The sequence below is a fragment of the Ornithodoros turicata genome, chromosome 2 (assembly GCF_037126465.1).
Source record: "Ornithodoros turicata isolate Travis chromosome 2, ASM3712646v1, whole genome shotgun sequence".
Lineage (NCBI taxonomy): Eukaryota > Metazoa > Arthropoda > Arachnida > Ixodida > Argasidae > Ornithodoros > Ornithodoros turicata.
The window spans coordinates 99101572-99127133 of NC_088202.1; the positions used below are offsets into that span (position 1 = coordinate 99101572).

Genomic DNA, 25562 nt, shown 5'->3' on the forward strand with positions numbered 1-25562 from the left:
AAATGGGGTGTTAAAAGGTGTCTTGGACGTAAACACCACTTTCAACACTTCACTTTACACCCTTAATGATTGGCATTGGATAAAATGTGGTGTATGTCGATATTACAGCTTTAGTAATGCTCTTCTTGCAACCTTTGCTTCAGTCTGTACGATAGAAAAGGGTGTTTTTATAAGAATACACCTGTTTTGAGCGAATAAAGGTGTAAAGTGATTTACAGTGTGGAGTCAGCTGTCACCACACATTGTATAACCATATATGTTTCGGTGGGGAAAGGGGAAGCTTGGAATAAAACGATAATTCGCATAAAGGTGATTCTGTTCCTACCAGCGTTCACTGTGCCTATTTTGTCGAGTTTTTAGAATATCGAAATATAATCATTGTCTTTGCGACTATACACTTCTAGTACCCACGCCTTCTAGAATTAATTCCGAAGTGTTGGCGCTCCGACAGCGCGGGAAAACGCACATTTTCTTCGACCAACATGCCGACATAACAGCAAATACTGAAGCACCCCCAACGGATCGCCACAGTAGCACCTCCAAGCCGCATTTTCGCAAGCCGCAACAGGTGCTGCAACAGTTTGTGCATGGAACTAAATGCGTTTTAAAAGGGCTACGCCTTCTTTATACGGCCACCAAAAACCGTTGGCAACCTCTTACAAAACGCTGAAGCTAATTGACGTTCACAAGCAGCTGTTCAAATATCAGCACTTGTGAAACCGAAACCACTCGCTCCTCCCTAGTGCTTTCTTCGAGGAGCGCACCTGGCGACGAATCCACGAGGTTGCATTGCCAGCCCTCTTCGCTCGCTCATTACCCGTTTGCTTTTGCCCGGGCAACTCAGTTGGCATACGCCCTCAGCGGGATGGAACGGCGCGTGCAACGGGTATTCTCCTTGTTCCTGCTTCTTCTGTATCCGATCCTTTCTTCCGAGTACGACGTCGGCGTCATCATGGTGTCCAAATCTGAGGAGAACCGTTTCGATATTCAACGTATCGGTCCAGCCATTGACATCGCCGCTCAAGCATGCGTCCGAGACTACGGCACCCGTCTACGACTAATCCCCGGTTATTATCCAAACAGATGTTCCGAAATGAACGCCATCGGCAAAGCGACAGACTTGGTGACACGCTATCCTGATATGGCAGCGTTTGTGGGACCGTCGTGCAGTATGGACTTAAATATTATTGAGAAGTACGCAAGTTACAAACGCATCCCCATAGTGACTGGACTGGGCGATAGTTTCGAGCGTGATCCCAACTCATCATCGACACTGGTGAGGACATCTTACGTTTTGAGAGATAAAGCGAGAGCCATCTTAGCCTTTCTGGGACATTTCGGTTGGTCCACTTTCGGTATTGTGTACCGAGACAGAAATGTCTATTACGAGACTTTGTACAACGAGCTCACTCAGCTCGCGGAGGGTGCCAACATGACGATTCCTTGCAAGAGGCATTTTCTACGAGATGACAAGAAGAAAGTGGTCATGTCGGATCTGAGGGCAATTATGGTAGACATCAAAGAGTGCAGCAGAAGTAAGTATTTGTTGGGATTGTGGTAGTGCATGCTTTTGATCCAATGTTTTCCATTGTTGTGCGATGCAATGCTTTGACTTCGGTACAACCGTCATGTAAGAACATGATAATTGTATGAAGTGGCAAGTAATAGCGGGAGTATATTTTAATCTGCCGATCAGCCGGTCGTTTATGTGTTTCTTCTGCATGTGTCTGACTTCTGTTTAATTTAATGAGAATGAAGACTAATTGCCACACAACCGAGATAGATACGTTCTTAAAAGTACCGGATGCTCAACGCACTTTGCGGTGCTATATAGCGTTTCCGTTTTCTTGTCGTTCTTTCGTTTCATCATCGAAATATGTGGTAAACATTTAAGCCCAGTTAAAACTGTTTCCAGGCAAGTCAATGTATCGTTCAAGGGTGTACCGTTTCGGGAATTGCCGGTACTTTGTAGCGAACGACGCGGAGGTGAAAGCGTTTATCGATAGCTGCGTGAATTAAATGACTAATTAAGAGTATACATATACTGAGGTGCTCAGCATAGATAGCTGAACGTAAGAACACCTCGCTGAAGTTAACGTTACATCTGATATTTTGATTAGCTATAAACAATTTAAACATGCTGTTATATATATATATATATATATAATCAGCGGAAAAAAGCCATTAAAGAGACAAGTAAATGACACTAGACGTGTTTGAAATTCAAAATTACAGATTAAGATGGCTTCTATGGCTGCACGCAGGGAAACAGATACTCATGGAACGATGCGACTGTTTCTCTGTGTGCAGCCATAGACGCCATCTTAATCTGTAATTTTGAATTTCAAACACGTCTAGTGTCACTTACTTGTCTCCTTAATGGCTTTCTTCCGCTGATTATAATTCACTTATATTGCACTGTGGCATTGAGGAGTGCTCAGTCACCCTCCCAGGTGTATATCGCTCGCTGAGCGACCCCTGGTTTGCCAATTCCGAACGATGCGCAGCTACCCAGAGCTGACGAGCCACAAACACGGCGAAACACGTGTCCTCTTGCGCTGTCGCATCGTTCCATGAGTATATATATATATTCGAAATATTTTGCAATGCTGCGCTAAGTTAAATTGAGCTTATTCATCGCCAGATGTGAGGAAGTTACTCGGTAAATTGAACTCTTTACAAGTTAAGCTACTCTGTAAAAACATGTAACTAAGTAAGTAACGCAGTCACAAACTGGAAAAATAAACTTGGAATATCCATGTTACTCTGGGAAAGTAACGAGATACTTTCAAGTTATTTCTACGTAATATGCACTCTTTAGTTCTTGACAATTGTATAATTGGTTCAGATCTTGATGTTAGAATGGGTGGTGCATGACGTTTTATAATAGTACCGAGATATCAAAATTATACTGGTCCTCCATATAATGAAAGATGCCATACCTCTATGTGCTTTCTCACGTTGGCGCTTGATGATTTTGGCGTTGTCATAAACTTCTTTATTTGTTTATTTAGTAATACTGTGACCACTGCTGAGCCCGAACAGGCGAGGATAAAATATATACATAGAATACGAGTACGTAGACACAATACAGGAATGACTTCTCACACAAGTGCACATCGCGCCTTCTAGCGCTTCAGAAAAAGAAGGAACGTCATGTACATTAACAAATTAATCAGCAGGTAGGCCGCTCCATTACTCTAGTGTCCCACAAAACTACGAAAAAAAAAAAAAAAAACATTATTCTGCTCTGGAAGGCTCTTTACGTGCACTGATGGAAAGACTGCAATGATTTTCCCTCTAATTTCGGTGTCATATAACACACTGCATCAATACCCAACTAATCATCACAACTTTTAGAAAACGTTTTTAACCTATCCGTCTGTCTACGTTTTCCTAATGTATCGAATTCCCTGTACAGCTTAAAATAATTCAGTTACTGGTACTTGCTTATTGTGCGCAGAAACAAACAACAACCATACTTTGATGATGATGAGATGGATGTTTCATCGCTTGGGGACGAGCCTCTACCGCATTGCCTGTACGCAGAAAAGTAGAACCTTAGAGCCCGATTTTGTATCATTTCAACTGTTTCTGGGGACCCCGTCCATTACTTATACTCAAGGGCTGGCCTTATCATAGATTCGTAAGCTCATAATTTAGTAAGGAGCCGTTTCAAGGAGCCGTTTCAAGGAGCCGTTTTCGTCAAAGTAAGGAGCCGTTTCGCCACGTACGTTGGTGGTGCCATCCCACGTTTCGGTGCACTGATCGTTGTATGAAATCATTATATCATTCTACGTCATCGCCGTTAAATAATGCCAAAATCAACATTGCAGTGCATCATACAAGTCACCTACCGCGGAACCATTGGCAGCGTGCGTAACCCCGAATCCTTATTCGTTGCTTTTGTGCGGTATAGGTACACTACTTGTACGTAACTTAACAGACTTTGTACGTAACTGAAATGCTCTACTCTATCTTAAATATACTTTTAAAAGGCATTACTTGAATACTTAAATACTTTTGGCTGTAACTTGTACTCCTTTCTTAAGTTTCTCCTAAGGTACTCACTTTCATTATTACTTTTTTTTTTTCTGGAGCCAGGAAGGTAGAAGGAAAAGATGTTCCGTCTGTCCTGATTGGGCGCCATGCAGCTTACACGTGCATTCCACAGGTATTGCAGGGTACCCCCGTCATTCTGCGGCGCAGCCTGAACAAGCTGGCGGTCCCCAGGTTTAGTTACAAACTTACACGCGCGACAATATGTTTAGTTACAATGTGTTCGCCTGTAGTGCATGTCGGTGAATGCTCGGGGACTGTAGAATCCAGCAAGACGAACGGCGTTTCATGAAGTAATAGCGAACACGACATCGGGTATCCGCGCGAGCGACATTATCGGGGGAGATGCCCGATGAGGGGAGCATATGTACCAGGAAGATATCACGAGAAGAGTTTCCGAACGACATCCGTTTTTATCTTAGCTTTGACAGTAAATTTCACAAACTGTAACTCCCTAGTATCTTTAAAGTAAAGAGATGCTTTTTTTTAGTAAGGAGCCGGTTACAGAGATACTCTTCAAGGTTGAGTATTTAATACTATGCTCAGTTACCTTTTTTTCTGATGATCAGTGTCTCTAGTATTTTTGTGGAGTATCACTTTTTATTTTATTTATTTATTGATGGATAGATAATGCTGACCATCTGTTGATAGTCTAAGCGTGACACAGTACTAGAACAGTGCCACAAAGTAGATGAGGGCGTAAAAGATAATAATTTGGCACTTTTTCAAACAAAACAAATTCAACATTACAGCAGCAGTGCAACAGAAGAACAGGGTGTTACAACGATACGACTTCAAAAGGAAAATATGAAAAAGCAAAAGAACAAACAAAATAAGACTAGGAAATAGCAGTGAAGAAGTCAATGGCAGGCGAGCAAACTATGAAAGACGGAAGCGTGTTCCATTCAGCTGCAGTACGATAAGCGAACGAGAACTGGTATGCACTAAGATGGAGTGTGGGTATATTAAGGTGAAGGCTGCGTCTTGTTCTGGATATGGGCAAATGGGAACAGTGAAACAGCTGACGATAATCTAGTCACCTCTCAGGAGCTGAAAAGGGAATTTGAGGCGGTTCATCTTTGTGCGAGTAACAAGCGGCTAAAGGCCAACTTCACGGTACAGTGCAGGCACAGACGGGGGAGGGGGGGAGGGGGGGAACCGTAAGCATTGTAGCTGAAACGGAGAGATAGTTTCTGCACGCGCTCCAGCTTCGCAATATCGGATGCTGCGTGAAGATCCCACACAACGTCCGCGTAGTCTAGTATGGGACGCACGAGCGAAAGATGAGCTGCCAGCTGGGTGTGTCGTGTGCTGTGACGCATGAAACATCAAAAAATCCAACGCTTTTTATGGGTAGAAATCCAGAGTTGGTAAGGAAGAATGAAGGGAACTGCCTCCGGACGAGAGCAGCCAATATTTCGAACAGAGACTGTTCTTCTTCTGCGCTTCTTTTGGGCGCCCAGAAGAAGAACAATCTCTGTTCTAAGTATCGGCGGCTCTCTTCCTGAGGCAATTCCCTTCATAAAACGCTTTTTCGAGGTTTTCACACAATTTCATCGATGTGCGAGTTCCAGCGTTAGTCATATGTTATTGTGACGCCCAGGCATTTGTAACTATATACTGTTTGAAATGGGCTGTTTCCTAATGAGTATGCAAGTGTCAGGGGCTTCGTTTTCCGGCTAGAACATTTTAGAACATTTTACAACATCCTTTAGAACATTAAGTTCCATTTGCCATTCGTTGGCTTACCTCTGAACACATCGAACAGAATCGTTCAGCAATTCCTGGTGGGCAAGATCGTATACACCATTAAAAAGGATACAGTCACCTGCGTTGAGTCAGCAAATGAGTATCAGTGTTTTTGGAGTGTCTTGTGCAAGCCTGACTTGGAAGAGCACGTTATCAAAGGTCTATTAACACTCTGTATTAGCGAGTTTTATCACATCGGAAGATCTTTGCGATAACAGTTCCGAAAACATGACAAGAAAATCCCATGATCGTTTTGTAGGGATCTTCCGGTCTATGAATATGAGTCGCGCAAATTCATTTTGGGTTGGAGCAGGATTCCGCCGAGTCATACATCCGTGGTCCATATAGTTGGGGAAAGGTAAGAGGGCTAGAATGCAAGTACAACGTAAAATTATATACATTCCTATGGAGACCGGCATTATCACACACATGCACGAAAGTGTTCAATATCATGGTAGTTATAATATATAATAATACTACTGTTATAATTGTGGTACCGCGTTGTGTGCCAAACACAGGGAGAAATGCAACATGGGGATGGGAAACACTGCGGGAATTCTGGTGTATGTAATTTATTTTTATATCGCGATGTACAGAGGATTTTTCTAGGGAGAAAGGCGACTAAGGACTTTGTCTAGTCGAAACCGTCGGCCAAAAACAACTTCGCAGCAACGGGAGAGCACTGCAGCGCACTCACCTAAACATTAAACTAAGTTTAGGTTCATTCCTGACCAAGATTTTCACTGGTACAGGTTCTCGTGTAGCATGGATTCACTGCAAAAATAAGTGCCTCAGTTGAGCTTTCCTAGCAGAGGAAAGGCCGGTGTATGTAAGACGTCCTCCACCGTGCACCGTTAGCCTCATAGTTGCAGTGCAGGCTATTATAGGTCCCAACGACTTTTCTTTCGTCCGACAACGACTCAGTAGCACTAATAGTGAGACCCACTTTTGTTCCGCAATCTTGTATGGATTTCAATGACGTCCTGTCTCGTGGTATGGTTGCCAAATTTTGTTTCGTGTTTCACCATGCGGCACACATCGCAGGTTCGATCCCGGCCGAGGACGGTAGCAATGTGGGGAAGGTAAACATTGCATCCAGCACCGTGTGTCGGAGATTTCCGGCACAGGTGAAAAGAACCCCAGATGGTCGAAATTATTCGCAGTCCTACCCCGCGGCACGTGCACATGTCGCCACACTGGGCAGACAAACCTTAACCGTGTAACATCGCGATACCATTATTTTCAAACAAAATTTCACGTGGCGAGCCAGTGGATAATGTATTTTGTCAAGTATTAAGGCGTAACTGCTGCATCGTAGCCTTCGTCGACATACTACATTTAGCGTAATTGGCGCCTCTAAATAAATGTACCACAATGTAATCCAGAAGAGCAGTAACGAGGGCAATGTGTATCAGGTTTTTGTGCCACTAGCTACTCTAGTCAAAACTAATGACAAAGAGGACGGAAAGAACCTGGATTAGAGTGCGTGTAGGTGAAAAAGAAGATTGCTGACAGCAACAGTGCGTTGTTAGGCTTTTTCGCTCCTTTCGAAACATTTAGCAAGCCGCTCTCCCCAAAGCCCGTAAAGTGTGGGCAATGTGAGGTCGATGGATGAAGCAGTGAATTTACCCATTAATCATCATCAATTTATCTGTTGTTGTTTGTGGAATAAATGTACACATTGTGTGGGTGTCAAGTGTTGTAATTTGCAGTCTTATACGTAACATGCAGACAGGGCCGGCGAGAGGAATTAAGGGCCCCGGGAATGAGTCCTGCCCCTGCCCCCTCCTCAAGTCTCGGTAACATGGTCAAAGCATATCTTCTTTATATGATTACAGGTGTCTGAGTCCCTGGTGTTAGAAACCATCGGGCCTTGTGTCGGACGGGCCCCTGAAGAGGCCCCGTTCCTCCAATGCAGGCTGAGCCCCCCCCCCCCCCCCCTTCTCGCCGGCTTTGCATGCAGGCTGTGTTACAGTTCGCCAGTGATTTCCTAGCAATTTTGTAAACAAACAGCTCCATACTTGTTCAATATATTCAGTTATTGGGACTTGCGGAATCCCGGAGATATTATTAGCACAAATCAATGGCGCGATATCACTAGTAAATAGAAATGGTGCTTGAAAGACCACCTTATTGACGGTTTATAAAAGTATTATCCTTCTGAGGACTTGGTCTCGCACCAAATCATTGTCGTGGAATTCCGCAGTGCGCATAGACGACGTTTGGTAGGAGGCGCTGCGATGCTCGCTGTAACTTTCCAGTGACTTTACGTCGCTGCTGTATACAACTGCAGATGGGCGGGTTTATTATCGTGCGGCCGGTAGAGTGGCATTCTTAGCTTCACTTTCACTTAGTTACGCTCCGCTGCTTAAAGGCGGCGAGAAAACCTCCTCGAGCGAGTTACCGCCCGCACAGACGTTGAAAGGAGGCCGTACTGCGCAACTCAACTTCTGAATTCTGTCCACATAGCACATAGTTCTGATCTTATGTGGGGCAATTATTGAGGAGAATAACGGGAGTCAATTGACCGAGAGAACGAGACTCCGTTTGCGAAACAATGTTTACTACGAGAAGACGAAACATCAACTGAGAGGTTGCGAAGAAAATGTTCCCGCTACAAGGCCGTCATTCGAGCTTCTCTTTACACTCAACCTGTACTCGCTCCTGCACACATCTGGTGAGCAGAGATGTAGTACGTGCAAAAATTCTATTTGTCTGTATCGTAATTTCCGGGCGATAATGCAAAACACTTATAACACGCACCCACGAGTCAGTCGATTTTTAAAACAAAAGTAACCTAGTGTAACGTGCACCGGAAAACAAGGAAGCACCACGTTGAGACAATTTGTCGCTTTTAGTGACAAGACAATCTAAAGACAACTGTGATCGTGAGCTGGGATCGTATAGTGGTAGGTCCGTGGGTTTATTTAGCCTATCTATAATGGTTCCTAAACGCGCGCTGAAACCTACGAAACTTATAGACTGTCACCAAACTACTGGCGTGCTCGGCTGGGTTCGAACCCTCAACCTATGAGAGAAAGCTCGCTGCCACGATAGAAAATACCGCGTGTAATGCGCACCTCCAAATGTGGCGAAGGAGGCGCCGGAAGCCAAAATGCCGGAAATTCCGGTACTTCTACAATAACACTGTACTCGTGAATTCAAACTCTGTGCAGGATTGCAGCACATTCTAACGTGTTCTGATTCACACATCAACCTTAGCTTTTTCCGGCAACGGATGCCTGAGCAATGTAGCGGAAATTTATTACACAGGTGGGAATACCAATCTTGATCTATAAAAGGAATGTTTTCTACGCAATGCAATTTCTATGAGGGCGACGGTTTCTGCGCGTGGCAGCCGTGTACGAATCAGGGAGAAATGATTTGACGACAGAGCTGGCGTCAAATTATTTCACGCTCCGGCTCGTAAAAAGCATGTCGCGACTGTGATCGCTTCATTATATACGTAGGAGACTGGGCTGTGTTGAAGGCGGCACAAAAACCCATTAAAATTGATATCCCGAATATCCGTATCACATGCCACTGCAGCAGCACAATGTGTGCTTGCATATAATATTCAATTTTTCCTAGTATGCATAATAAATCGGTAACCATCCATCGTTTCTTTATGTGTGTGTTTGTGTGTGGTAATCGTCATCGTCAGGTCTATGTACTATGATGAGGAGGGCTCAGATTACTACTCTTTATTATTAGCCCAACCATCTCAATGACAGACTGCACTTCCGGTGCGAACGGCTGCTCAAATAAATAGATAAGAATAAAAATAAACGCAGTGTCGCGCAATGAACGAACCAGTACTCGAATGATTGTATGAAAACATCTTATTGCCACAGGAGTCTGTGGCAGGAACCGCGAGCAAAAATCACCGTATAGCCAATAATGAGTAGTACGTACTTGACTAGTACTTAATCTTATCATGCCGTATTTTCGTTCTTTTTGTTGTTCTCGAGTAGTCTGGACTAATTTCCATCCACGACCAAGCAGGGCCATATCAAGTGCCTACTGGCAGTGACCAATCAATACTATTGTCATCAGAATCAGAATCATGCAGGGCAACCGAAACACAATAAATGGGTGAAATTACTGTGCTCTCAGCCCCGTTCGCGACACCCGTGCGCCAGCTCATGCATCGCTGGTTCTACTTCCCGTGCTCCTCGCTTCACTTATAAATATTTTCTAGCCAGAAGCGCCTCTTGCAGTAACTCATTTATGCTTCATTTTGCTTTCGTCATCCTCTCTTTCTGTCCTCTTTCTTCCCTCACTCTTTGACCAGGGGAGGTCACCGTTCTCTTCGAACGCGGATATTTTTATCCTGCATTTTGGCAGTCTTCCCCATGCTCTCCCAGGAAGTGGCTTCACTGATACCAAGAACATTCGCGTGACAAAATGAAACTAGTTGTCCTTGCACATTGTTAATGGAACATAGATAACTCTCAAAAGTCACGTGGCGGATATTGAAGCGTGCAAATTTTGTTCTGATTAAACAACCAGGTTGACGGTTCGCAATAGTGAACATTAAAAAAAAGTGACTTGGGCGCAACGAGACATTTTGACGCGGTACCCGGTCTTACATATTCAGATTACGTTTTTCACATTCATGCTACTTTACATATTTTTGTTTATCATACACTCCTCTTTCGCACTTTCTTGTTTCACTCTTGTCGCTCTTTTCCCTACATTTTTCTACCGAACATTTATAGTACTGACAGGCGACATCTGTTGATGCATAGGTGACAGACACTTGTGGGTGTGGATGCACCCGCAGAGGATAACAAACGTATCGCACGTGTCGTGCCCTCCAAGGCTCCAACTGTAGTAAAGACGCGCGGGACATCAGAAATTAAGCCAAAGTCAATGTCTCTCTTAGTTGTCGTATCGACCTCTGTTATATTCTGTCCTTAGCTTATGGCTCTTGTGAACTTAGCCTAATATGACCAAGAAAGCCATCTGCAGTTACAAAGCACGTATATGCTGTCTAGCAGCTCAATGCGCTTTGTACATCGAACTTTTTCTCCGGAGCTGTTTTCTATATCTGTAGGTTTCTTTAGAACGTGTGGAACTGGATGGACGATGTACACTTCGGCAGCCAGATGCTCGAGTGGTTTAATGAACGAATGCGGCCGAGCCGAAGGAAAAATGGGATATGGCACCAGCCAGCGTGCTTGAATTTTCGGAACAAGGTCTACTGGGGGGCCGCTTCAACTGTATCATTTCCTCTATTCGGGCCACTGGCCACACCTCTAGTTTGGTATGATAGCCTCGAAAAGTTTAATGGACTTCGCACTTTGCCCCACACTTGCTACAGTCTCCAGTGCAAGAGCACAATAAAGGATGGAGCTGAAGTCTACTTCGTGCGCATAACCTGTGGAATATGTTTCAAATTGCTTTAATTTTTGTGGAACTTGCATTATATACCGCTGTACGGTGTGCACCATTACGTACGGTAATCTCTACGGCGTCCATCTTTTCTTTTGGAACACTATTCCAAACCATGTCTTGGAACACACACGTAAGCTACGGTTGCTGGTTTACCTAAAAATATTTAGAGCTTGCTTAGAACATAAATACAGCGTCGAGTTGCAAATGTGAGAACGACGACATGAGAGCACAAGAACAATCGTTGGACGTCACGTCTTCCGCCCATAACTCGGCGTTTCGGGCCTTTGAAACTGACGATCACAATCATCTGATAAGGCGTTAGTTCGGGCCCTGCTACGACCTCACGTGAAGGTCGACATGGGGTATCGGTGAGCTCGATCGTGTCGGGTGTTAGCACACTCACCAGATAACATCACACCTGCTCTGTTTACAAGTGTGATATTATCTGGTGAGTGCACCGATACGCCATGTGGACCTTGACTTGAGTTCGTAGCAGGGCCCGAACTCACGCCTTATCAGATGATTGTGATCGTGAGTTTTGAAGGCCCGAAACGCCGAGCTATGCTTCCAGCACGGATTAAGGGCTCTTAACCTCTTAAATATTGCGAAATGCACCATACGAGCATCACAGTCCGAGCGCGTTTCGTTTTTGTTAATTCGACTCAAGCAAGGTATTACCACGATGCCTCGTATTAGTTCTTTATACAAACACAAAATGATGGGTCTGGTTACAACGACATGTAGTGGCAACGACATGTAACAACTCTGTTGGCGGTGCTGTGACTTCCACGAGAAGCCTACCACAATCCGTTACGTGGCAGACCGAAAAACCGCGCATCCTGAGGTCACCGTCGTCGACTATATAGATGTGGAAATCGGGTACGCGCCTTCTCTTTATGTGTTGATCACATGACTAATGTCACCCTAGCCAGTCCCGTAATGTGAATAAGGAAGGAAAATAAACATGGGTGTGGCTCGGCCCTTGTTGTCCCCGGTGCACACAACATTAAACTTGCATTCATCTCGTGAGTAATGACCTGCTTGGCTGACCAAGTGCAATGGCATCGTCCTCGCTACCTTCTCCCTATATCCAGGTGAATATTTTATAGAACACGCCTGCGCGTTTTATAGCCAGGGATAAGTGTCGAGTTTACCACGAGGACAAAGCGTGACTTCTCTGCTATTGTGATCTAGTTTATGTAAACGTCGCACGACACTAAACCTTTACCTGAGGCCTGACCTGTGTACAGTCCTCGTTAGTTGGAAGGACATGCACACAGTGGAAATAGATTACTGCAAAGGTAAGCTGCTCATGTAACAATGTAATCGACGCTTCAACCACTTCAACAATCATATCAACTTTCATGCTCAGTATATTTTTTGGCAGACTTCATGTAAGTGCTGTGATCTTAATTAAACCTATTACAGTTATGTTTTTAATTGCCGTATTGATTATTGTTACCCCCATGTATAACAATCCTCCAGACTTCTATATACTTTAAAATCCATGCTTCGAACGTTAGGGAATGCGTTGCGCTATACACCATATTTTTGCGCACAATTTTAGTGCTGCACCAATGAAGTGGGATGAAGAAGTGAAAGAAATAATGAATATCACAGTGAACGGATACTCCAGAGAGAGGGGCGGTCAGACGAAAGAAAATATTTACTTGTCGTGTGATGTCACAGCGCTCGGGAAGTGCAGGAAATTGAGGTGGATGGAGTGGAAAAGAAAAATATATAGCGAAAAGGCTGAGCATATACGCTGCAATAGACCTTCACCAGTGCTATGGAACCAGCCCTCGTAAGGAAATACGGCTACGCTGCATAATAAACAGAGGTGCATACTTGCCTGTCTCCTTTGCAATAATAGAGTATAGTGTCCTCCGTCGTCCTTAGAGCCGCAATACTCGGTTTAAATCTTCCAAATTCTTGGAAAATTTCTGATCTTTTATTCTGACACAAACGATGATACATTTCTTATGACTGTTCGTTGTAGTACAACGGTAATTAATTCGAAATAATTACTCTTGCACCACCCTGGAGCGACATTATAAGTGTCTAGAATTTGATTTCATGTACATCGGAAGGTGGAATAAATTCATTGAAGCTGGACCATGGCAAACAACACAGCACGAAGATTGCGTGCTTTTTTGCGTTCTCACATTTATTTTATATGATCAGATTTTTTATTATAATCTACAGCACTATATTTTATCCGTATGTAATTCCGCATTACGCGCATCGTGTTTGGCGGCGTTCTAAGACATCCTTCCTGCTTTTGTACAATATGAAATCTTGTATGGTTGAAACGCTCACAGCCACGCAAACTTTCGCGTTTTTATAGAAAATCCTGCAAGCCTGCTATCTCGAGTACAAAAAGCGATTACACATGCAAAGCGTTTCAACACTCATAGCCGGTGATAAGCAAAAAAAGAAAAAAAAAACAAGAGGAAATACTCAAGAAGTGATGTAATTGCCATCTTATGTCATGGTAGACCTTTATGTATTGGGTATGGCAATTATGTATTATATGTCTGTTACACATGTCGCCTTGTTCTGCCACTGTTGTATATGTACGTCTCGGCAATTGCCCTAGAATATAATAAGTCTTTTTTTCTGTTAACTGTGCTTTACTTACATTTTAGACCACACCTTCCTCGCTCTAGTCGACAGCTGCTTAAAAAGGCACACATTAATTAAGAATACAAGCTTTCTAGGTACAAGCTTTCAAGCTTGCAGTTGACCCACGGCCTCAGTAGAAGACAACGGACAGGTGGTGACCCTACTTATAGCTAGGTGTAAACAGGATCTCGGCTATCGTGAGTAACACAGTGACGAAAGATGTGCTCATTGTCCACTAACGCGTCACATGTGGAATAATGAAACGACCTATTCTGGGGCTCAAACACGCAAACATTATGCATCATCTTCACCAGCTCGCTTGCTTCCTAGCCGTTTTTTCATTGTCATAAATAATATATTATGCTGCAATATGAAAGCACAGCAATGAACAACATCATAATTACTTAATAAAAGCTGGTTCAGAGCTCCCCACGAACCTTCTCTAGAGTCAGCGTTCTTGTTCCTAAGTTTGGTAAATACGTTTAGAGATGCTCTTTTCAAGGTTCTACGCAAACAGTACCAATGTATTAGTTTTGTCACTCATCAGTATTCCCTCTTCAGCATTCAGCAACGAATGATTTCGTATACGAGCGCTTGGTGCTTGCCAGTGCAAACTGAACGACCTCCAACTTGATAAATCCAAAGTACCTGGTTTTTGACTGAGTGGTAGATACCCCATCGAAGCGGTCATTATCTCCGGCAGATTTGTACTTGGCGATAGTCTGCCTATTTTACAGCGATCACGTCATTTGCACGAACGTGTGAAAGTGAACATGGGTTTATTACACACGTATTTATGTATGGGCATTCTGTTGCACGTTACTATGGGGTTTCAACGCCTCAACAAGTGTTCCATTCGTTCGGTACAGGCGAAATCAGACTTTTTAGCACACAGCGAGTTTGATACGTCCACTCAGCCAATCTTTAATAGAAAAGTACGACAACCTGCAAAGTAAATGGACCCCCCCCCCCCCCCCCCCCCCACGACAACCGAATGGTATCTGGCTAATTGATCTCAACACCCATACAATAGGGTGATGTGATGGGCCATGCACCGTGCAATATGGCGTTTCGCTTTCCCATTGATTTTGCCAAAGGGGTAAGAGAGGGAAAACAAAAGTTCTGTGTGAAGAGTAATTTAGGTCTTACAGATTACTGTGATTCGTATTACACACACACACACACACACACACACATAAAGAAATGATGATGAGATGGGGCTGATACCGGCCAGCAGTCTGGGCACTGCCCCAGTGCTTATTGTAGGGAATGAAAGATGATGGTGGAGGTGGCAGTTCAGGTGATCAAAGCATGGTGGAGAGGCCGGTTGATGACAGCAACCCCCAAAGGTGACGGAGGCCTTGGCCTATTACATTATAGGCGTAGCCACGCAGTCTTGCTTGCTTTGTGCAGACTTAATGGTTCATGATCCATAGTTCACCATATTTCAGTTTCAGCATGATAGTTCATGGATGATGAGTTCTTCTCCGGTGTCCTTTTTAGCACTTGTCGCGTCTCTTTCATCACGACCATTCTGGTATTCGTCACCAAAGAGTGACGATTAACGGTTAATCTCACATAGTATTCTTGCATACCTTCCTGCGTTGATATGTGTCATTGTGTGACGTATATTACAGGCAGCACCCTGTTCTGAGCTGCCTAATTAAAAGCTACGCTTTTGTGTTATACAGGTGATATTTTGTTTGGCTGTTTCACGCTACAGTATTCTTCTATTATCACTAGCGTGATGCATAAAACATAATGTGTCTGTGATACTTCTGTGTATAAAACATAGTGCATAAAACATAATGTGTCTGTGTATGTGCAAAATGATGAATCGTACACGTGATTTAACGCTTCTCGGTTGGAGTCATTCCACGGAATGCGGTTAGTAAGTCCTTCAGGACGTTGTGTCAACAGAACAATAAAAATGACATGCAAAAAGGACACGTGAGCACACTCTAGAGTACATCAGACCACGTGTCGGAAGTCTATAGACCTCGTCGCGTTACTCTCAAACAACTGGTCTCCGTGCGCTCCTTAGCCTCGTTCCCATCGACGATAGAACAGGGGTGAACTGCCAAAATCGCTCTTCCCGTAGGGATGAATACTGGTGGCCGCCGTCTTCAATGAGTATGATTGACGATAACGTAACATCCCGTAGTTATCCGGTAAACATCTCAGTAGCGTATAAACGTTCAAAAGATCAAGGAAAAAGAAGATTGCTTGCTTCCACGTACAATATGCACGGTTGTTCATGTGAGGAGTGCCGGGCGATGCGATATCTGTTCTACATCGGTTCCCGAGCGGGAGAAAATGAATCGGCACGAAATGAACACGAACGGACACGAAAATGAACGAAAACACACACGGGAAAACAAAGGGAGTCGGCAAACGGCAGTCCACACGTGCACAGTTCCTGTGACTACCACGTAGTGGCAGCACAGATGGCGGCGCCCATTGCTTATCGCATTTCTGTGTACAGACATTCGACAGAAGAATATCAATATAGCTTTCAGTCCAACACCCAACACATTGCGGGTTCCACGGCAATGACCACTCTTTACATAGTAGCTTTGTAACAACGGCGAGTCATATCACGAATTAAGGCGCAAGAACCTCTAATCAAGAGTAAAGTGATGAGCAGCGTAGGCTTATAGCACCGATAAAGCGATTGCTTTATGGGAATATGTGGACCCATTCAGAGCGAGGGAATCCTGATTGGTTTCATCGCCGTTACCCCTGGAGACGGTCAACATGTACCGCCGTCATCTCGAGCATTGTTTGCCGTGATCCGCACCATATTGCCCGCGTTATTCTGATTAGCCGTCTAGCGTTCCATGTGTTTGCTCATCAAACGTTGATTGCGGTTCCATGCATAAAATCGAAAGCCTTGTATTCAACCCCTTTCCTATATTGCGGTGGACTAGCCGGTCCCACGTTAAGTGAGACCTACATCTTTATATTTTCACATACCATCATCATCATCATCGGCTTTTCCTACTTTATCGAGTGCTAAAATAAATGAGGTGACAGTTGTTCCAGTACTTTCAAATGCAACAAACGTTGCAACCAATAGGTCTTTCAAGTACGGAATACCTACATATTTACAAGGAAATCCCACAACATGCAAATGACGTTCTTTACAGCCACCTTTCAATGCAGAATGCATCGTAGATGTTTGGCCAGTGCAGCGTCCGATGAGATCACGTGATGCATTCATTTCGATTCCCCTCTCCATTTATCTTTTTCGATATGAAGGGGATGAGTGACATGACGGTGGTATCAGGTGATGCGTTCGCTTCGGTCTCTCTCTCTCTGTTTATTATTTTGTCGGCGTGGTAGGTACGATGCTCTTTTTCGTCGCCCCTGGCTTTACGTCCCCTCAGACACATGACGCTGTGTTGCTGTAATGGAGTGTTGTGGTAGAAAAGCGGGCCCTTCATGTCTGCTTACATCCGTCACTTATAGTAACTGCTTTTAAAGACAACTGTGCTCCACCAGCCGAAAGGCTCATAGCAAAGGTATTAAGAGTATGAAAGGTATTTCATAAGATACACCAATTTCATGCACATCCGCGTTGTATTTCCTGGTAGTATCGCGCATACAGTGCAGGAGAATGAATTCTTGCAGATGCAGATTTGGTAGGGATGACTGCAAGACATGCGCATGCGCACAAGAATGCGCATACAGTGCAGAAGAATGAATTCTTGCAGATGCAGATTTGGTAGGGATGACTGCAAGACCTTTGGAAATTCTCTCAACAAAATCAAACATTTCTTTGTAGAGAATGGAACCCGTTGGGGACAAGTGCTGCTACGTACCGGCCAGTAGCGACTTATTCGTACACATTAGGGGGAACTGTCATACCATCCTCCACGTCATACAAATATCTCGGCATTCACCTCAATCATAACATCTCATGGTCAACCCATGTAGATGACATAGCAAGCAAAGCCAATCGCATTCTATAGGGTATTTAAAACACCATCTCTGCCCCGCTCCTCCAAACGTTAAATGTCCAGCTTACCTAACATTAGTCCGCCCCCAGTTGGAATACGCTTCAGCTGTGTGGGACCTCCCACAGACCGTTCTTATCCATCAACTTGAAGCCATCCAAAACCGTACTACCAGATTCATCACTACTTTTTGCGCCTCTGTACGCAATAAGGGGATAAGTCGAAAAATCACAAACCGAGAAAACTGCAAGTGAATATTTGGTCAAGTAATTGCGGATGAGTTCCCTCGGATAACCCAAATGCAAAATATGTAACATATATGCATGTCCCGTTAGCATCGTTTCTGGGTGTGTGACTTAGCAGAAATCGAACAAAACACCGCAGCATGACATATCCCCTTTTTCTATATAACGCCTCACGCACAGGGTTTTCGTGCAGGAAAAAACAGTTTTCACGAGTCGGACTTTTATGGTGACGTCAGGACGGGCGAAGTAACTTTTGTGCAGTGGAGCAGCCTAGATCATGATTATCGGGCTGCTAAACGAGCACAATCTTGAAAATAATGTTCTGTATGGCCAGCAAAATATGACTTATTAGTATAGTGCACATGTTTTTTTTTTCTCGGTTACAACGCTCAGCAGCATTGCTGGCACGGTCACGTGAGTTCATTTCCGCATCGTAGCAAAATATAAGCTACACAATTTGTATGCGTGTGTAGAAAAAGGGCATGATCTGGCTGTCCCTCCCATAAACACACATGCATGCATTTCCCGTTTCTTACCCTCCTATAGCGGGTCAATAAATTGCAATACGGCCCTAAATTTTCTTTGGCAGGTACATACTGGTATGTAGATGTCATTGCAACAAAAATACTAAAAGGGGATAATTTGACTTATCTCCTTACTGCATAGAGAGGTCCAATTACTCACCATACGCTAGTATCGCTTCTCTAAAACAACAAATTGACCTAGAAGATCTATTTGTACGCAGAAGGATCTCCCGATTATCACACTTTCACAAATTCTACCACACTCCTGCCCTCGGATCATCCTACATCAATCCACCTTATCGGATTTTACCCCGCATTGATCACGAATTCAAGGTAGCTCGTCATAAGTGCAACACGTCTTCTTTCACAAATGCATTTTTTCCCAAAACACTCATTGAATGGAATAACCTTCCATCTAATGTTGCCACTATTACCGGCCCTTCCAGCTTCCGCGATTCCATCGTCACCAAGACCACATGGCTCATTCAAAAGTAACTCACAATATCAACCACCATCATATATCTTGTGTTTATGCATCTTGTTTATGCTGCTCTTAGTTAACTGCTGTAAATGTGCATTGTGTGTATTCTTAGGCCCGTTACACCCCACTCCACCCATATAACGCCCTCTACAGAGATTTTTTTGTGTTAATAAATAGAATTGAATTGAGTTTGTCGTCGTCCGACCAGATGAAAACATGCGGGGGGGGGGGGGGGGGGCTTCGCTTGTGCTAAGCAGGGACAGAGTATGCGAATGGGGAATGTGTAGAGGCCTGTCACAACTATGCGGACCTGCTATTTCACATTCGTATGGCGAACGAAAAACCATGTCACGCAAGAAACGTGTGTTTCCTCGGAGCGTGGAACGCATGAAAGTGCTCTACAGCCTGAACAGCCTCATCACTGGAGCACATTCAATGACACGAAATCAATCTGATGGCCAAGCTGCGAGATGATGGGACGGCTTTCAAGCTTTCACAGTTAACGGGCTGGTATTGACCTTGCTCATGGATGGTTGCAAACAGGATCTGAGCCGTTCATGAGCAATATACGGTAAAATAAGATGTGCCCAACGGTGGTTAATCTGCCACAGGGGGGGGGGGGGGGGGGTATATGTTTATTCGCACAAAAGGTTACAGAACACCTCGGGCAGTATCCTTTCCTCATCCTACACGTCCTGTGACAGGTACTAGCAACGTTTAGGTAGAGTCGATGCGTTAAAGACGCGTGTGATCTGTTTACTCAACGTGGGATGAAATAACCTCTGGCTGAGTCAGCCGTTCACACAGTACCATTCGTTTTGCATGATGCCACCACGCACCTTGTTCTCATGGGCAGCGGGAGTAGCTACACCTATCATTCCCAGGATTGCGGGACACCTACTCTTAAAGTCGGTTTAACCTGCGAACTCGACGCCCTCCATTGAAGCTATACATTCCGTCTGCTTTCCATAAAATATCCATTAGTACTGAGGGTTTGAAAAAATTGTCCACATCTAGGCGTGACGGCAGAAGGTTCCTCGATTGTCCACAAGTAGATTGGTAGTGTTGCGGTTCGAGGGTCCGAGCGGTCTAGTGCTGGAGGTAGTCAGGCAGGGGTCCGTCTTCAACAACAACAGAGGTTTATTTACATGTTCAGTATCTCAAGAACAGACAAACAAGGCATCATGGCCGCGCTCTTTTAAAGCAAATTCACAGGGTGAGAGAGTCACGTGTTAACCTTGTCCAACCAATCCGCTGACCGATCACAGTCCGGCAACGGTCACTCCAGACGTCTCGAGGTCGCCAGACGCACCTGTTTGAGATCACGACGAGTGGCAGTCTGGGAGATGAATAGGGAGCTTATCCCTAGGTGACCTTCTTAGGTGCCCGAAGGGAACAACGAGGAAGCCTGAGGCCATTCACTAACGTCTTGGCTGCTCATCACAACCCAGACGGTTGGCCTTGGTGTCCTCTTTTGGAGTAGGTGTCGCGCAGCTGTTGTCTTTGTCTCAGGCGACGATCACATTGACTGGGCCAGTCGCAACAGCTCCTCCCCCGCCAGACTGGTTATCGCGAAGGGGAGCGGTTTCTTTCGCTGCTCCACTGAGATGATAACTTCGGACAATGGCAGCTTCTTTTTACGGCATGTAGAATGCAGCAGGTCATCAGGTACTTTCTTGGAGAAAAGGCGGACAGATTTTGCTCCTGCAGAATGGTAGTCCCAGCTTCTTGCCTGGTAGGAGTGTGGCCACTTCGGACCACTTGTGAATAGTGGCAAGTCCATCAGACTATATAACAGTGGAAGACAACATAGGAAATGACACGCACCAGAACCGCACATGCGCACAATAAGTGTCCCGCCAACCAAGCCAGATCACACCAGACTGGAAAATATCTTTACAAATTGGACTAACACGTTGCCCCACAATGCAGCTTCCTAGAAATCATAAATGATATAACGCTCAAAAGAACTAATATGCACCCATTTGCAAACAGACGGTGCCCGATCTGTATTCCAATCTCAAAACAAAAGTAATTATACAAACATATGTACAGAATTGAAGACAACATTGAGCTCATCCTCGGTCACAGAATGATCTCCTGAGCTCATTCAGTGAACTAAGGCGGAAGCCGTCAGCATTCCCTCTTTGACGCTCCTCGTTTCACTAGTTTTCCCGTTCGCTGACAGACTGTACATGACCCAACGTATAAGTCCACGTCTTCTAAACATCCGGGCCAATAATACCCCTGCGTGAGACGTAGCTTGGTCCTGCGAGCCCCAAAATGTCCTACGTCAGAGCCGCAGTGAGCCGCACGCAGCTGCTCCGTCCGGTACTTTTGCGGGAGAACAAGCTGATCAAATGTCTTCCCCGTTTTGCCTCGATAACTCCTGTAGAGCAGGTCGGCGTTTAGATAAAACTCACTGTCGTTCCCCGCTGACTCTTCGCTGACGCTACTGCGCCAACCTTCAAGAGAAGTGTCGCTAATCTGCTCTGACACCAGCGTATCTCTATCTACAGTGTGGGGACTTTTTCCCTCTCGAGAATTTGGGAAGAGTACAGTGTTCTCACTCCGCTTTGTGTTTGCGCCCATCGCGTCATTTCCACTATCCCGACGCAAGCTCTGCTTAACCTTTCCCGCGTCCGCCGTGCCGCCACTCGCGTCGTTCATGGCATCCAATCGTTCTCCACTTTGCGATTTCACTAGATCTCGTGGAATCCGTTGATTATTGTGATATTTCCGTTTCCTTCGTCGCCGTGCTTTTAATGGCCTCTTCAACCGGTCCATTTCCCCCGAAAAACCCTCGCCTCGTTGTCCTAACAGCTGCTCTGATTTGTTAGAAAATAGGTATTTGTAATACCGAGGAAGATTTCCGGATACCACCGCCTCAGTGACTAGCTCACCAAACGGGCCTTCTATTGTTACTCTAGCGATAGGAAGGCGTACGCAGCACTTTTCTGCCACTTGCTTAATGCTAGCGCTTCGACCCGTGTAATCCCCAATCTGGGTGGACCATGTCCACAGTAGCTGCGGTATCGCGGAGAACCTGGCATGGCCGACCGTTAACAACCATTCTTCGCACGTACGGTTCTAACAATTTTGCATCCTGGGCGCTACCACTGACATAAGCAAACGCAACTTCGTTTGGGCAGTTAGCTGCAAAGTGTCCCGGCTCGTTGCACGCAAAACACACCCGCTGCCTCTGAGTTTCAAACACTTTTGTCTCCGGAGCTATCACTCTCTTGTTATCAGGGTTTGGGGAGGCTAACCTACTTTCACCCCCAACTTCCCTTTTGTTCGTCTGACCTTCTTGAACGCGTCGGCGGGCGAATCGCTTTTCAGGGTCTGCCTGCCGCAGAGCCGACTGTTCTAGCTGTCGGCTTCCTTTGCTGCTCTAAAGGAAACACCTATCGCGCCTTGAGTCTTTCTGCGAGTTACGAACTCTTCTGCAAATTCTGCGGCTTTCTGCACGTCTACACCGTTTAACCTGTCTTGCACCCAAAACATGGCTGCCTCTGGAAGGCATCGGTAGAACTGCTCGAGGGCCACGCACTCTATAACTTTGTCGTGGTTACCGAAAACCTCCGCGCTTTTGAGCCACTCTAACAGGTTGGCCTTGAGGCTGTATGCGAATTCCGGATACGATTCGTCCGCTTTCTTTTCGCTTGTGCGGAAGCGTTGCCGAAAGGCTTCCGTAGAAAGACGGAACTTTTTTTGGAGTGCGGCTTTAGCTTTGTCATAGTCCGCTGCGTCCTCTTTGCTAAGTCGGGCAATGACGTCTGCGGCCTCGCATGGGAGCAAAGTAAGAAGTTTATGGGACTATGTTTCTCGATCGAAGCCAACTTTTTCGCACGCTCTTTCGAAGTTGACGAGGAACAGGCCAATATCCTCTCCGATTTTGAAAGGCTGCAGCAGGTCCTTGATCTTTAATCTTTCATTATCTCTGCTGCGACCCATCTCAGAAGCTGAGCTGTTTGATTCGAGTCTCAGCTTCTCTAGCTCCAACTTCCTCAATGCCAATTCATGCTCGCGCCGTTCTTTCGCTAGCCGCTCCTCGCGTTCCCGCTCCTCGCGTTCCAGCCTTTTCTCTTTCCAGCTTTTCTCTTTCCACGCGTTCCTGCTTTTCTCGTTCAAAGCGTTCCTGCCTCGCATTTTCTTCCTCCTCTTTCTTTTGCAAGATTAACTCCCAACACTCCTTCATTTCCTCATCATCAGCTCCAATTCTGCGGATGAGCTCAATGATCTGAGGTTTACGTTTTACCTGCCCCTGGCTACCCCCAAGTTCTTCCAACAGGAGTAACAAATCTGGCACTCGCAACTTGCTAAGGTCCATGGTTTCTCTTCTGAGCGTCAATTTCCCATCCGCTATACTTTTAGGGTGAAGCGTGCTTAACTATGGCTTCCTACCTAAACGCTAACAGATTTTGCCTACACCGGCGTTTCACAGTCTGGCGAAATCAAAGCAAGGAAAGCGGAACACTCACCCATGCGATTTGTTCGGCCTAGCGGTGTCCATCCCAGCGGCTGCCAACCAGTTGTTGCGGTTCGAGGGTCCGAGCGGTCTAGTGCTGGAGGTAGTCAGGCAGGGGTCCGTCTACAACAACAACAGAGGTTTATTTACATGTTCAGTATCTCAAGAACAGACAAACAAGCCATCATGGCCGCGCTCTTTTAAAGCAAATTCACAGGGTGAGAGAGTCACGTGTTAACCTTGTCCAACCAATCCGCTGACCGATCACAGTCCGGCAACGGTCACTCCAGACGTCTCGAGGTCGCCAGACGCACCTGTTTGAGATCACGACGAGTGGCAGTCTGGGAGATGAATAGGGAGCTTATCCCTAGGTGACCTTCTTAGGTGCCCGAAGGGAACAACGAGGAAGCCTGAGGCCATTCACTAACGTGTTGGCTGCTCATCACAACCCAGATGGTTGGCCTTGGTGTCCTCTTTTGGAGTAGGTGTCGCGCAGCTGTTGTCTTTGTCTCAGGCGACGATCACATTGACTGGGCCAGTCGCAACAGTAGCTCGAGACTGTCACACTTTTTTTCCTGAGAGACTTATTTTCGCCGTGTTGGCTTCATGGCAGAATACATTGGCGTGTCTTAATCCTTTAGTTACGTCACAACCAGGGCTTCCCCAAAAAGTGTCCACATTGGACATGAAAGACTGTCCTGTCCTGTCCTGTGCGCTCTGCAACTTTATGCGCAGTTGCAATACACGATAGGCCTACGATGGCTTTCAGACTATTTCTAACCAAATTCTGCGCGGTGTGTTGTTGCGTTGCTGGTCTCGTGGTATAGTGAGCGCGTTGTGGATTTGCGTGCTTGGGTTTAATCCTTGGTGTGGTACTTTTTTTTATACACATATGATATACTATTTATTTCATTTATTATACCTGAAGTACTTTATAAGTGCTACATCAAGGGATTTGTAGAAGGTCGCACAGCTTAACAAAAGCACAGTAAGAAAGAGTATATGAGCAACATTCGATGACAAGGCACTCCATTATCGGATGGGGCACTGTATAGGTGAATATAAGAAATATTCTGTTGAGTCCAATGCGGGTTCAACTTGTTCAATTATGTTCTGGTACAATTTAAATACATTGTGAAAACGGCTAGAAACAAAAAGTGTGACAGTCCTAAATATGAAGAACCCGAAAGCGCAACAATGCATGTTTTTGCTGAGCTGAGAGGACATGCCTTCGTTTGAAAAATACACACAATCTTAGAATTCAGGTACACTTGCTCATAAAATTGGCTTTACCTGCCTGCAGATCACTACCGTAGGCACGACGTAATTTAGTAGTTTCGATAAGATAGCACAGTATACTGAGTGTTGCACACAGTGTCGTTCACACCAGGAAGTACGGACTAGTTCATGCCTGTCCCTGTAGAAGCAGAGCGGCTGAACATTCGCCAATATGACTCTTTCGTTAACTAGCTTAAGTTGCGTAGTTGCAGCTCCTGTGTGTCGGCGACAGCCCAGCAGCTAGCGCATGCCTTAGAGCAGTTGTGTGGATTGCTCTGTCGCTGGACATTGGTACAGACGGCGCTGATCCGAAGTACGTTTTAAGAACACGCCTTTCATGGTATGTGATGTCGAAAAAACACTTCAACGTGGGATGCTGTCTCCGGAGGTGTGGCATGTGATGTGACGGAACCTCATCCGGACCGCAGCTCGGTGTCCATTCAAGTCGTGGAGAGCAGGTGATAGAATCGATGAGTTGTGCAATCCAGCTCGGGGGTCTGCTGTTGAGGATTACCGGCAGAATCAGCCTACCGTCGACTGACCTTCTGAGTGACTGCTCGAAATTTGTGTGAGGGTAGACTTGGTGAAGACTCAGCGGAGAAGGCGAAGGCTTTAAGCGAGTGTGGTCAACAAGACTGCACTAAAATTGATACCACCGACGTAGCCATAGAACAAATGCACTTGCCCATGCGCGACCAGAGTCCGTGTGTTTCGGAAAACGAAACTACGGTCGTCTTTTATTTCTTTGTGGCTATTGGAGCGCTAGCCTCT

At 45.3% G+C, this 25562-nt stretch overlaps 1 protein-coding gene across 2 annotated transcripts in view; it reads left to right on the top strand.

Annotated features, from left to right (window-relative positions):
- The first annotated feature begins 832 nt into the window (after positions 1–832).
- Positions 833–25562, top strand: part of LOC135385831 (atrial natriuretic peptide receptor 1-like) — a 61414-nt gene continuing 36684 nt past the window's right edge. For both annotated transcript variants that reach the window (XM_064615368.1, XM_064615369.1), the window contains exon 1: positions 833–1535. In XM_064615368.1, the coding sequence (XP_064471438.1) occupies positions 866–1535 (670 nt within the window). In that variant the 5' untranslated portion in view covers positions 833–865. The remainder of the gene's footprint in view (positions 1536–25562) is intronic.